Source organism: Varanus komodoensis, unplaced genomic scaffold, assembly GCF_004798865.1.
Source record: "Varanus komodoensis strain SLA01 unplaced genomic scaffold, ASM479886v1 scaffold3, whole genome shotgun sequence".
Classification (NCBI taxonomy): Eukaryota; Metazoa; Chordata; class Lepidosauria; order Squamata; family Varanidae; genus Varanus; species Varanus komodoensis.
In genome coordinates, this window is record NW_025335761.1 from 956210 (window position 1) to 970950 (window position 14741).

Sequence of the window (14741 nt, forward strand, 5' to 3'; positions counted from 1 at the left end):
GAACTAAATGGCATGATACTGAGCGTTACTTTATATTATGCTGTATACCTTAAACATGTAGGTTTATCATTATATGAAATCCTAAAATGAATTAGTTTCCATGAGCAATCTGCAGATCCACAAGTAATCACTGAATTAGTAATTAGTGTTTCCGCTGCATTCCACGTCATGGATCATTGTGACAGAAAGGCAGTACGTTTCCCCCATGTGCCACCTTGGCCCAAGTCATTGCTAGGTGGTAGGCCCCAAAGCATGGCAGTAGAATAACTGGCTGGGTGGTGTTTTGCAGGAGCCAAATTACATGGCTTCCTCACTTGCACAAAAATTCCTAGAGGTTTGTGGCACTTCCTGCCACACACATTGCTCTACCTTACGCTGAATATGCAGCCAGTATTCTAAGCCTTCACAATTTAACTATAAGGTTCCACAACTTACAGGAAAATGAATTAATTTTGCTGCTGTTATAGAAACAGATTTGGGAATAATTCTGTGCAATTGTTGGTTTGTTTTAAAAGCAGCAGTTATGAAAAACTACCACTAGCACCATCATTCACAATGGCAGTGATGACACTTAATCACAGTAACAATAATTCCATAATTTTTAAAAGAAATGCATCTCTCCAAAACATGACTTACTTATATGGAGTCTTACTGAGTGAAATGGGACGCTTGGAATGCTTACTCTGCCTCCAGAGGGTAATCCTCTCATGAGAGGTCAATCCAAGAAATGCAATCTTGAAGAAAAAAATGAGAATGCCAACAGAAAACCAATTCAATAAGACTCCTGAAACAAGTGATGCACCGTTTGAAGGGTCAGAGGTACTTAAAACATAATCAATCTTTTCTTGCATTTTAAATAAACCGTAAGAAACTAATCCCTTTCCACTTAAATGCACACCACATAGTGAAATAGTGGGAGAGAGGGAATGCTAATAGTGTCTCTTCAACACACTGTTCCTAACTACTGACAGAGGTCTAAATCCAACCCATTAGATGTGTGTGCTCATAGCAGTCTCTGTGTGATGCCATGAAACCTATAGTGACTGCCACATTACTAGGCCCACCAGACCAAGTGAAGAACTGTACCATCCTTTAATTTAATTCCATTCTGGTGCAATTGTATGTTTGTTTTGACAGAAATAATCTTACAGCTCACAACATGCTCCATCCCGGAATGACTGGGGTATGCTGGTGGCTCTAACCCTTTTTTACACCTAAACATGTTCCAAGATGGAGTCCTAAACAGATTGTATCATGAACAGAAAAAACTTGGCATGGTTTCAAAGAGTATTTTACTACCTTGAGCCACATTAGAATGTATCTTACAGAATTAAAATATCCACCAAGCAAAGCCATTTTTCCTACAGAAAAAAGCAAGTGAAATTTGGATGCTTTGCTCATTATTATGCAGCTGACAGTAATTCAGAAGGACTGTGATTAGGATCTACTTCTGTTTGAATTATGATATTAAGTGCTAGAATTCTGGCCTCAAATTGGGTAAAGTTTTATTGTACTAAAAAAAGGTATTATAGTGATGCTGTAACAAAAAGGGGGTGTTTGAACCACAGCACCAAGACCATGAATTCTAAACACCTGAAAGCTTGCACACATACCAAGAGGACCCTGGGGGGTGCTCCTTGGTTTTGGTTTTATTTGATTGTTAAAATGCATTAATATAAACTACACCTGTGTACTTGATGCCTGCAGTACCAATTTGTGCCACTATGTGGCAGACTTCCTTAAACGGTACATAGCGTGACACTAAATAGAGTTTTAAGCCAGGGCCCAGTAGTCCATGGGACAAAGTTACATGTTTGTCCCCTCGTCTCTGTTATAATGGAGTGGGCAGTCTCCTCCATCAGAGGCTGTGGGCTGCACCATGGCAGGAACTGTGCTTATGGTTGCCTGCAGACACGGCTTCAACAAGGCAGGGTGGGCGCAATGTGATCATCTTTGACAGCTGCATCAAGTTTGCTTGAAAGCTCTGATGTGTCAGACTAGGGGTAGTTCACATCTGTATAGAGTTGGGTGTATTTGCTAGAAATAAAAATGTGTCAAAACTTAATGTTACGAGGTAAAATGGACAGCCAGCTGCTTGACCTCAGCTGCTGAGCTCTGAACCTGTTCTAACTTATCTTCAACCCTTGCCTTATATGCACAGTTCCACAAGGAGTAAAAAAATAAGAGGGAAAAGATGGATCTCAGACTTCTGCTTGAAATGTCTGTGAAAGGGAAGAATTTACTACACAGTTCTGTCCTCTGTATGGTTTTGAACCCTTGAGAAGGGCCAACATTAATGAAAAATAAATGCATCAATAGGTTTGCATTAAGACCAATATAAACTCAGCTAAAGTATTTTTTCACTATTTCCTTCTTGGCTAAAAGCAAGCACACATGAAGTGACCCCATACTTTCTTCTATTTGTAGCAACACAAAAAAGAAGGAAAATGTAGACTTAATGTTCTCAGCCAGCTAACTCCAGAGGTCATGGGGCATTTTGCACAGAATAATGATGAACAGCTGAGCTAAACAACCATTTTCAGTTCAGCACTAATCTCTCCACTGGGCAGAGTAAAGTATTCATACTGTATTTTTAGAAACAGACACCAGAACTATTGCTTTCTTGTGCTCCTTCATCAGAACACAGATTGTCCAAAAACAAACATTTGTTACACATCAAAATTAACCTGAGAACCCAAACCTAAAGGAGGCATTTATAATCCTGCAAATATACAATATTCTACATCTGGAAGTGGTGTTATCAAGAACACACACATCTATACATACTAAGGAAGCATCAGCAAGTTTGCAGTCACCCCAAGGTTTGCACTAATGGCAATCAATTTTAGAATAAATCCAAAGGAGGAAGGATCTAGACAATAGCCCAATATGGACTGAGCTTGTCGAGTGGCCATGGAATACAGGCTGACTGTTGTGGGGGCTGAGGGGGGGCAAATGATCAGGTGGGAGGAAGAATGGAATGGAGTATCTGGGAGAAGTCCATCGTGCAACATTTTGGTTGAGGCCCCACTTGTAAAATTCGAAATAGCATATGCCATTTTCTTAATATACTGATCTGCAGAAGTACTCTCCACTGATATTAGTGAGTTTGAACTGTGATTAGATATGCACACATCTGAGGTTCAATTCTGGAATGCCAATTATGGATAGCACAAATGTAGGCCAATTGAAGAAATACCAAATACGGCAATGCTTTTCAGGGATGTACATAAAATAGAATAGAACAATACCTGATAAAGCTGAAGAATTAGCAAAAACAAAGCCCATGAAGTGTGAAAAGATACTAGTGTGAAAATGTACAAGACCCATGGAGAACAGGACACGATCTGTGTGAAGGAAGTCCAGATTCCATCTTGCTGATACGTTGTTGTGCAGTGTTCTGACCAATCTAAGAAAAGAAATGTGTATTTTAAATAATGAGCACCTCAGAAAACAGATGACTGTGAACTTCTCAGAAGACACTGCATAAGCTTATTTCACCACTAACAGAGCTAGCTTAATCTAAAGATAAATATGGACAGCCACTCCCACATAAGATCAGGATCCAAGGTCTATTTGCAGCAGACCTTTTGAAACAAAAATAAAGTCTTATCCAGAGATACTGCTTTATAGGCACAAGCTGGTCCTAATAAAAAGTGACAGCCTTTTGCTTCACTATCTCAGAGATACCTTTGTGTGCCAGACACTGTGTGATCTGCAAGCATAACTCACTCATGGCTATTTCACCTGACCTCTTCATATCCAAAGCTAGGCCTGGAGTCTTCCTTTTCTCTGGAGCCTGTATTACTTTCTAACTTAAGTGCTAGCAAAGACAAATAGTGCATTAAGAGTTGGGAATACGTACATAGAATTGTTCCATATATTGCCCAGATATTCACCACAGACAGGAAAAGGAGAAACAGGACAAAATAACAATGGTTGCCAACACCTAGATGAGAAAGCTTTGTAAGGGTCCATGTATATCAAAATCACAAGGCAAGATCTTTCTCCCACTGACCTCCCTCAAATTCACTGAAAGCTTTTTACAAGAAATTAACAGACTAAAGATCTCAGTCTTTTCGAACAAGCTGTGTAGGGTTTGGCAACTTCAGAACCCACTGAAATCACAGCAGTTAGAAGAACAGAAATGTGCAGTGCAATGTCTGCTTGCTCCAAAGAAATGCGCAATGTAATCCTATAAAAATTTACTCCACTTATTTTCAATGGCATCTACCCCAGCAGGTGTATATAAAACAGGAGCAACATATTTTAGTTAGAATTGATAACCAAAATCAGAATTAACCTAACACCCAAGCTCTTCAGTATTTCAAAACTGAGACAATGTAACAATATCCAAACAGCTGAAACTATTGTACTCCTAAGTTCTAGAAGGCAGAGCTGAGCTGCTTGTAGTCAGTCCCCTGGGGAGCCTGTCAACAGCACTGCGCACCACACTCTACTGCTAGAGATTCTTCACATGATCTGCTAAGGGCTGTCCTTTCAAGTCATTAGACACATTCCTGGCACCAACAAAGGAATTCCAGTTCTGCTAAAATAAACTCACCTATGCACTGTCCAATCCAAATGCAATGCTGGTCATACCTAGCTACACACGAGTTGCAAATGCTGCAGTGCATAGATCTCAAAGGTTTTTTCACCTAGGAAAAGGGGAGATAATTAACTCATGGACCACACATCTTCACAAAGGCCCTGCTTGTTTTTAAAAATAATACTTCTATAAGAAACTGAGCTCCACATTTTGTTATCTTCCAGCAAGACAAAATCCAGCTGTGTGAGCCATGATCTGACCTTTGGTCAGCCAATATGACCAGCTGGGTTTCAAGAAACCAGTGTGCATATGCATATGTGAATGGGGCTAGGAAGCAAGCAGCCTTACAGGCACGCAACACAGGGTACAGTTCTGAAGGGCTGACAAAAATTTTGGTGAAGGGGAGAAGCTGAGGGGTTTCCTGCGAGAAAAGTTGCAACATGCCCTTGTGAGAGAGCAAGCAATTGTGTGCTTCTCTAGATCTAAATTCATACAATGTTTTTATGGTAATACAAAACTCACTGCTCCTAGCATCTGACTCTCTTCCTCTCTCCTTTATTAAATTACAGTAAGATGGAAATTCCTGAAATGCATTTAAAATTCATTACTGGCAATAAAGAAACTTGAATTCTAATCTGTTTTAATTATACTATTTATAAACTTCTTTCCAGCACTCAAAACAGTGAACAAGCATACAAACATACCGTATCAACAACGAGACATTTGCTGCCTTAAACAGTGCTCAAATACAATGCATCTTCCCCCGTCTCCCCTATTGTGGCCAAAATTTACACCATCTAGGCAGCAATTCCTGTTTCCATTTACTACTGCCTTCTGCCCTGCCACAGACTGATTCACCCAGGCACATGGCAGGACTGGCCCTGAAACGTAAAACCCCTCTGACCAACTGGCCGTGCCTGAAAGAGTAAGAACAGCAGTACTATATTACAGTCAGACATGACACAGTGACCTCCTATGCTCAGCAAGCAGAATGCAACCTATATTATTACCGAAGCTACTAAAACCTGTTTTGACAAAATAAACATACAGATACACAACATAAAATGAAGGCCTGTGCCAACAAGCAGGTTCCACCTCAGAACTGTTCAGAAGCCAGTTTGCCAATATCTGCCCACTGTTGCTGACAGTTCTTATACGAAAAATTGTGATTCTTATGTTATGAGCTGTTATGCCAGAACAGCAGCTCTCAGGACCAGACAACACACTGTGACTAGGTTTATGATTGTTGCACAGCTATTAGAGAGAGAGGTGCACCTGCAGGCTTCACAAAGCATTCAAGGGGTTGTTAAACTAACTTAGAAAGCTCTCTGAAAATAGAAGTGCCGATCTGTAATTGCTCTTGCTTCTCAGAGGCATCTAGTTTGCCCTGATGGGAAACAGTAATGCTGCACCAGAGAGGCCTTTGACCTAATTCTGCAGGGCTTTTCTCCTCTTCCTTTTAGACCACCTCCTGTGCAGTCACACAATCTGCCTACCTTCCTGCCATTGAAGGGGTGGATGTGTGTGACTACACACAGCCAAAGAAACAAGGCAGAAGATCTGCACTTCTGTTCAAGAATAATCTTGAATTCAACTCTCTGTGGACACCCCAACATGTGAAAATGCAAGCAGAAAATGAGAGAGAGCCTTGAGTGAGATGAGAGTGTTTGTGGGTACATGTGTATGCAATTTCTTGTACTGTATGTCAAATGCAATAAGAAAAGCCCAACTTACAAGACAAGATGTGCAAAAGGTTCTGAAATCCAAGCAGCCAGATTCTCCAAGTGTCAGGATATTCTGAAAGATGGGAGTTTCACAATCATTTTTCAGTTTCAGGACTTCAGAAGTGTCATTTGGGCCAAGAAGAGGAAATCCTTTATATTTTATATTCAGCTTTATAGCTTTCTCCCATGCAATATTGGGAGATATGACAGAACTGGGCTTTTCATCTATGACAATATTCCAATCTAAGGCATTTTAATTGCCTTTAATATAATCAGAGGATACAAGACAGCAAACTGCAGAAGAGACACTGCAAAATGAACTCAGGAAGTTTGGAAGGCATCTAGCCTTGAACCTGAATGTTATCCTGTGGGGTAGAGGTATATTTGAGCTTTCGACACAATTAACCTTGTTGTCCTTCTGGACAGGTTGGCTGGGTTGGGGGCACCACTTTGCAGTAGTTCTGCTCCTACCTGGCAAACCAGGTCCAGAAGCCATGTTGGTTACGCCATGGGGATCTGCAGGATGCTATACTCCCCCCACCCCCCGCCCCCACATGCTCTTTAATGCTGCTGGGAGAGGTTATCTGAAGGTTTGGACTGAAATCACAACAATATGCAGATGATATTCAGCTCTACTTCTCATTCACTTCAAATCCAGGTGAGGTGGTCTGTCCTGCACTGGTGTCTGAGCTTGATAATGGACTGGATGACAGTCAATAAACTGAGGCTCAATTCAGACAAAATGGAAGTACTGTTGGTGGGCAGTCAGTCAGAAGGGTTGAATGGCCTGCACTCTGTCCTGGATAGAATCATGCTTCCCCTAAAGGACAGAGTCCACAGTTTGCAGGAGCTCCTGGATCCAAAACTCTCACTTGAGTCTCAAGTTGACTCAGTGCCCAGGAGCACCTTCCTCCAACTGTGGCTAATTTACCAATTACGGCCACATCTTGACAAAGCACATCCTAGTCACACCCTGGTTGGATTATTGTAACACGCTTTATATTATTGTGACACGCTGCCTTTTAAGACAGTCTGGACACTCCAACTGGTTCAAAATAGGACCATGCCATTGCTGACAAGAACTAGTCTGCAAGCCCATATAAAACCAGTCTTATACCAAATACACTGGCTACCAGTGGAAGTCCAGGTCCAATGTAAAGTACAATTTAAAGCCCTAAATGGCTTGGGTCCCAGGTAGCTGAAGGATCACCTTCTCCTGTATGTCCCTACCTGTCCATTAGGATCAAGTGAGGAAGTTATTCTTAGGGAGTCAGAAAAAGGGCCTTCTTGACAGTTGCGTCCTACCTCTGGAATAGGCTCCCCAGAGGCGCATCTAGCACCCATGCTGCTAGAACCTTACAACAAGCCATCAGTTTAAGGGTGGTTTGGAATCCACCTGCACTGCCCACCTCGCCAGCTTGGATGATATGGCAACTCACCCCCAGCATGAGTAATTATGGAAATGAAGCAACACACAAGCAGCACACATGGCCTACAGAAAGAAGCCACATAGCTTCTTTGCCTTCCCTGATTGTGCAAATCCAGTCATTATAAGCTATGAGGACTCAAGCAGGACAGTTTCCCACTCTCTGGATAGCCTCAATGTTTCATGGATCCTGGAGGTTCAAGCACATACTGTCCAATTTGGGCTATTTCCCCCTCCAGTTTCTTTTAACTTATGAATATTCAGCCATGAATACTCAGACACCATTATGTCACCTGTGGATGTCCCCATTTTGCTTCTACTAGGCATGGGATCACTCCATATGGTATTACAAAGATGGAAACTAATGAAGAAAAGCTTGCAAGACTCCATCCCTATTCAGACCTTCCTAATCATGTGGAAGAACTGACAAGCGTACAGCCATAAATGTGAAAGAAGCCCTTTCAGCTGTTCCACTGACTGCATGGAAGTAAACAGAGAAAATGGACTAGGGGGCATGAACCTGTTCCTCCATGCTTTTAGAGGGAATGCCTGAACTGGGTTTCTGAAAACCCTGCAAGCAAAAGAAAAGAAGATTCTAATCGGAGGGTGCATTTTGCCTGCTTCTAAAACTTCGCCCAAAGCCAGTCACATTAATCATCAAGAAAATGGAAGTGATCTCCAGCTTGCTACAAACACAAGTAAACAAGCCTTAAGTACGGAAGGGTTTGCTTGCTGTCCTAGACCCTCACTACTTTTTTTAGGTTTCTGTTCCTGGTGAATATTCAGTGAGGCTTTAAATGAGGAGGGAATCATTATATTAAAACATATATTGCTCAATTTTGCTGTTCTTGATTAGGTTGTTATTACCATTGGTATTATTATTGCAGATATTTTTTTGTACAAAAATACCTTTTTATTCTCTTCTTCTGAAGTCTTAATGTATCCAGGATCACTTCTGACAGTTTTGTAGAAATAATAGAGAAGGCCTACCATACCAAGAAAAAAGGGAAGCTGAGAAGCTGTCCCCGAAAAATGTGACCATCTGTTAAGGAACATGTTTTCTTAATTCATATAACTGCTGCAAACAAACATTCCTCCCCCAAGCTATTATTCAAAATCAAATCATAATAAAGCTGCTGCAAGCTGAGAAGCAATAAACTATTTCTAACACTAACACATAAATGCAGAAGTACCTAACATTTCATGGGATCCCCTTTATTTCTAGATTCAGCACTTCTACTCTACAAGATTCACATTAATATTAATACTGAGCAAAAGTCAAACTATCTTCTAATGAGGATTTCAATATTGTCTGGCAATATCATTAAGCATATGTTCAACACTGTTGAGGCCAATACTGAAGAACATTCAACAAAGAGAGATTCAACTGATCCCATAGCTATGAATGTACTTCACTGTGTTTAGTATAGGCTTCCCTTTATGTATCATCTATTAGCCCTACTGAAATTGATTCATGACTTGATGAACTGATTGATGATGCAGCTGGGGAAATGATTGTTCAGTTAATTTGGAATTACTCATTGAACCATTTTGTTTCATTTGGTAAACTGATTTCTTCAGTGTTTGATGAACTGACCTCTGAACTAGTTGGTTTTATTAATTTGAATGAATGACTTTTGATATTCACTAAAAAAATAGAAAAAAAACCTAGATGAATTATGTGGTATGTTTGTTTGTTGTTTTTGTATCTTTAGAGACAAAGGAACATCAAAGAAAATTGCATTTTTTCCTGAGAGGAAGGCTCTTAAAGAGGAAATAAGATTCAGGAACAAAATTCCTGACAAGAAAATTGAACTGTAACAAAATTGAAAGAATTTGCAGCTTCAAAACAGAAATTATCAGGTTCATAATGAGCAAAAAATAGGAAATCTAAATTAGAAATCTATAAAGCAATTATTTAAGGAATTGGTAACAAGGGAAAATTTCAGAAGATCCCAGCATAGCTTCTAAAAATAAATTAAAGGTAAAGGTAAAGGTTTCCCCTTGACATTAAGTCCAGTCCTGCCTGACTCTAGGGGGCGGTGCGCATCTCCATTTCCTAGCCGAGGGAGCCAGCGTTTGTCCGCAGACAGTCTCCGTGGTCATGTGGCCGGTATGACTAAACACCGAAGTGCACAGAACACTGTTACCTGCCCACCGAAGTGGTATATTTTTATCTACTTGCATTTGCATGCTTTTGAACTGCAAGGTTGGCAAGAGCTGGGACGGAGCAACGGGAACTCACCCCGTTGTGCAAATTCGAACCGGCGACCTTTTGATCTACCAGCCCAACTTCATATACCCCACAGAATACTTATTCTGATTAAATGGATAGAGCAAAATAGTTATTAGATTTAATACTTGTATACCTAATTTACATCAAACATTTGAACGCTGAACATAATTGATACATTCTGTGTCTATTATTAGAATCTTAAGTCAGTACAGTGAATGGATACTCTAGAGCAGTGATAGCGAACCTTTTAGAAACCGAGTGCCTAAACTGCAACTCAGAATCCACTTATTTATCACAAAGTGCCAACACTGAAATAAAACCTGAATTTGCTGACCACCAGCACAAGGGGGCAACGTTCCACTGACCACCAGCTTTTGGCCAGCCCTGAAAAAGGCATCTGAGTGTATTTCCTACCTGAATGTATTTCCTACCTTTCCTACCTTCTGCTAAAATCACAACAGGTTGTGCAGACTCGAACTGGCAACCTTTCGATCAACGAGCACAGCAGTTTAAACCACTGTGCCACCTGCATCTTGCTAAAGTCACAGTCCATGCAAAACTCTGGCAGCTCACTGACCATGTGAAAATTTTGCGAGTTGCAGCTAATGAGTGACATCTTTGCCTGGCACCCATAATCTTTCTGAATATGCACATGGCTTCTGGGGCAACAGAGTGTGGCAGAGAGGGCTCTGCATGCCCCTTTGGGCAAGCATGCCATGGGTTTGCCATCACTGCACTAGGCTGAATGGGATGATCCTGTCCTGATCCACAGCACATTGCATGTGGCTAACTTCCCATATGGGAATACAGTGCCCAAATACAGCACAAACACAGTGTTCCCATATATGAGGACAAAGTGACAACCAACTACTGGAGCCTTGGGGACTGACTGGACTTAGGCCATATTCAATTTTTTTTCTCTGTGTGGATATGCTGAGATTGCTTTCCAGATAATGCATCAGGGAAAAGATACTGTCTGATTATGCCATCTGTCTCTAACATGAAATAGAGCTCAATTGTTTCTTATCTTCATTATGGTCCCTCCTTGCTCCTAAGCTACCAACTTTTGCTCTTTGATTTCTCATTCAACTCCGAGGTTTAATTCAAGACAGCATCAAGCAATGTTCACCATGTAAATGGATAACATTAAAAAAAAAAAAAAAACCTCTGGATCACCCCTTAGATGCTGCCTTATTTCTTTTTCTGTTTATAAAACAACAGTTTGTTTTTGCATAGAAATTGGAATTCTTGGGTACTGAGAAGACTCTGATTAACATCCAATATAGCCTCATTTATCTATGTACCAATTAGATATTTTAGCATGAGTCCTTGCATTTGACACCATTGATTAAAGTTAATTTTCTGAAGAATTAATTCATAATTCAAGAAAAAATAGATTTTGCCACTTACGCTAGTTTGCAAGAATTCCTAACATGAAGTTGCCTTCTTTTCCAATTTCTATTTTTATTAATTTCCCTTCCTTTGTTCATTACAGAAAACTAAAGGGCTGGCAGAAGGTGTTGACAGATTTCAGGAAAATAATCTGTGGCAAAAATATATAAAGTGCACAAACCAACAATAAGGAAGGCCTCATACTTGCAACATTAGTTATAATTATAAGGTGGCTTGGTCCTGTTGCTTATGGTAGAGTTTTTCATAACCTATTTCAGGCAATAAACCAGCTCCTCCTCAAAGCTAGCACCCAGAAAGCATTTTAGAGTGTAACTTCCATCATCCCTGACTAACCATGCTGGCTGAGACTGATGTAGTTCAAAACACCTAGACGTTACAGGATTGGGGAAGGCTTATTTAGTGCCTAAAATACAAGATTATAACTACTTTGCAATCATTATGAAAAAGGGAGCTTTAAAATCAGAATGCAGCAGCACAATTACTAAGTATCTTTTTTTTTTTTTTTGTAATCAAGCAAATATATGCATGCATCCAAAGCTGGAAAATGTCCAAGTAATTCACAGGAATTAATCCAGATAATTGTATTAATGAGATCTCATTAAAAAGCATGCAAAAAGAAAATGCCACTTCAGAGATGTGGTAATTAACACTGGAATACTATTTAGGACTAGAATAGATTACAGCTAGTTTAAAACAGTAATTACTTTTACTTACAAGAATCTCTCTACTGTTATCTTTGTTTGTTTTGTTAAGAAAATGATTTTATTAAGCCCTGCATGCAGAAACAAGGAAAAATAGAAGCCAGCAAATATAATATTTACATATTAAATTCATGCTGTTCACTTAATGCAGCCATGTAAATTAGTACAGAAGCCATTCGGACAAGTTGCTCTGTTAGCAAAAAGAGTCATGGTGTGTTTTCAACTTGGAAAAGGACCCAGCAAGAATAAACTCTCTATAACTCTGCCCTACTAATATTAGAAAAGAATGTTGCTGAGAAAGAGAAGACGCTACATCTAGGAAGCACGGACAATAGTGAAGTTAAAAACAGCAATGGACTCCATTCAGTATCTCCTTTCCCTTCTCTTGCCTGCCATACTAGCCATCAGTGCCAAATGCCCTGATAGCTGGAGGTATGTTTTACGAGGTTAAGAAGTGCACAATCTCAGGCTGGGTTCTTAGATTTGAGGTCACTGTGCTTAAATTAGACTGGGACCTGTAAAGGTAAATTACCTCCAGGTGCTTTAGATATGATCCTTTCTTCTTGATAGGACAAGCACCTCTCAGCAAATATTACTTATCATACAATCTCAATGTCTTTTGTTAAGTCACTCAAAAGTCTTTTGACAACGTCTTGTGAGGTGTATGCTCTGCTGCTGAGAGGCTTCCTCACAAAAGTTAAAAATCAGATTTTATAACTAACTTTCTGCAGAAAGCAGGCACAAGAACATGACTTGTGATTATTCTGCATTATTTACCAAATGCAAAGGATATCTGGCAGGAAACAGATGAAGCAGGTCCATGATATCCAGAAGACAGAACCAAGCATAAATGCTACTGGAAAATATTTTAGTTTGTTGAATCCGACAAACATCCTGAAAAGGGGAAAAAGACCATTTCAGAGCAGCATCTGACACACAAACATTTAAAGTAATATTTTAAAATATACTGTGGATCTATTTCTCAGGTTCATCTATGTTTCTTGATCAAAATATATTTCTGGCTCTTAAGAAACTGAGTTATGTGTTGACACTTCAGAACAAGCCAGTTTAATCCTGATTTACCTAACTGGTCAAATCAAACTGTGGTTCCCTATGTTCATATATAAATAACATGGCTGTAAATATAACAGAGCTGTGCTTTAAAATGAGAGCCAAAGTTTATGTTCACTTCCACTTGTAACGAAGGAGAGGTAGGGAGATAGTACAAGTTCAAGGCCTGCGCAGCCTCATGCATATAGTGAGAAACCACGGTTTCATGCTGTTGTCTCAACTGGGCCTTACTTAGTCCCATAAAAATTGATACAACTTAAAGTGCATCATGGCATTTGAATAATTTTAATGCACTATTTCTATGCATGTTAGGCACCTGCATGAAACCCACATATGCACTGCCATCCATACAGCCATGTAATTTATTGCAGAATGTGCACACTCGGAGAACCCAAAGCCAAGTGCGGTTGCATGGGTCCTGACTCCATGAACTACATGAGTGCATGATTGTTATATATGACACAGGAGTTTATGCATTTGCTAATATGGAAGTGATTTCAGTACCTCTTTCTTTCATCCCCTTTGTCTCTCTCTGGCTCCTTTCTTTCTCTCTGGTCCCTCCCTCTCCCTGGCTCCTCTTTCTCTCACCTTCTGAAGCCGAATAAAGCCATTTTCCAAAGACTGGCTGGAGTAGGAGAAAAGTTCAGCACCAGCCAAAAGCTCTTCTTGTTTTAGGGGTCCTTGGTGAAGGGGTGCACTTTTCCACCTCAGACATTTCTTGGCACAGACAACTCCACCCCCATTCAAATGAATGGAAGAATCACTTCATTTGTTTGAAGAGGGGGTGGCAGGCACCTATTAACAGGGTCATCATGCTTTAATTAAACATTTTCACTTAGGTGATCAGACTAATGTTCCAATACATCTGGAGATCAACAGGTTGGGGAATGCTGCTGTAAAGGAAGCGATTTTTTTTTGTAATGGAGAAGTAGTCAAGAGAAATCTAGATGTGCTTACCTTGCAAACAGGGACAGAACAAGAAGCATGAAGATTAGTAAGCTTCCTTTCAATAGCCAAGAATCAGAATTTAGGTCTGTTACATATCCTATTGCCCAGATCAACACCAGAGATGAGACAAACAACAGCAAGAACTACAATCAAAGGAAATAAAAATAGGTGTCATTACAATGTGGCACAGAGGAACCAAAATGAAAAACCTAGCAAATAAGCTGGAAGAAGATGCTGCTTTAAAAGGAGGTAAGAGAGAAGCACAATTGCTGAAGCAGCCATGCCTATCAGCTTCAAAGCAGAGCCAATCTCACACCAGGAACCTTTTCTCCCAGACATGTTCCTTCATGTTGGCTTTTCCTTTCTCTGCTTGATAGGGAGTAATATTACAGGCATAACTACTGTCCTCCTTCTAGGACCAGATAATATATACATTAACTTAAAAATACAAAATACACTGACTCATCTTATGTCTGTCTGTCTGTTTTTGCTACACTAAACTATAATTAGGCATCTGTAGTTAAACATCTGGCTGATTTGTTTAAATAAGCAGGTGACCTTCTGTCATTTCTCAGTTGCATTTCACCTTTTCCTACTTCACTGGTGTCAGATTTACACTCTAAGAGGACTCTTGTAGCTCTCAAGAGTTACGGAGCACAGCAGCCTCTTCCAG

General features: G+C 40.1%; 1 protein-coding gene across 4 annotated transcripts in view; it reads right to left on the minus strand.

The window, feature by feature from the left end:
• ZDHHC13 (zinc finger DHHC-type palmitoyltransferase 13) overlaps positions 1–14741 on the minus strand; it is a 34812-nt gene that overhangs the window by 3643 nt on the left and 16428 nt on the right. For 2 of the 4 annotated variants that reach the window (XM_044437199.1, XM_044437200.1), the window contains exons 9-16: positions 14078–14211; positions 12843–12943; positions 8609–8733; positions 6284–6346; positions 4565–4658; positions 3866–3949; positions 3252–3409; positions 637–734 (exon numbers count right to left, since the gene is read on the minus strand). In XM_044437199.1, coding sequence (XP_044293134.1) covers positions 637–734; positions 3252–3409; positions 3866–3949; positions 4565–4658; positions 6284–6346; positions 8609–8733; positions 12843–12943; positions 14078–14211 — 857 coding nt within the window. Of the gene's footprint in view, positions 1–636; positions 735–3251; positions 4659–6283; positions 6347–8608; positions 8734–12842; positions 12944–14077; positions 14212–14741 lie in introns of those variants that run through there. The other 2 variants (XM_044437201.1, XR_006415416.1) reach the window with 2 other exon arrangements.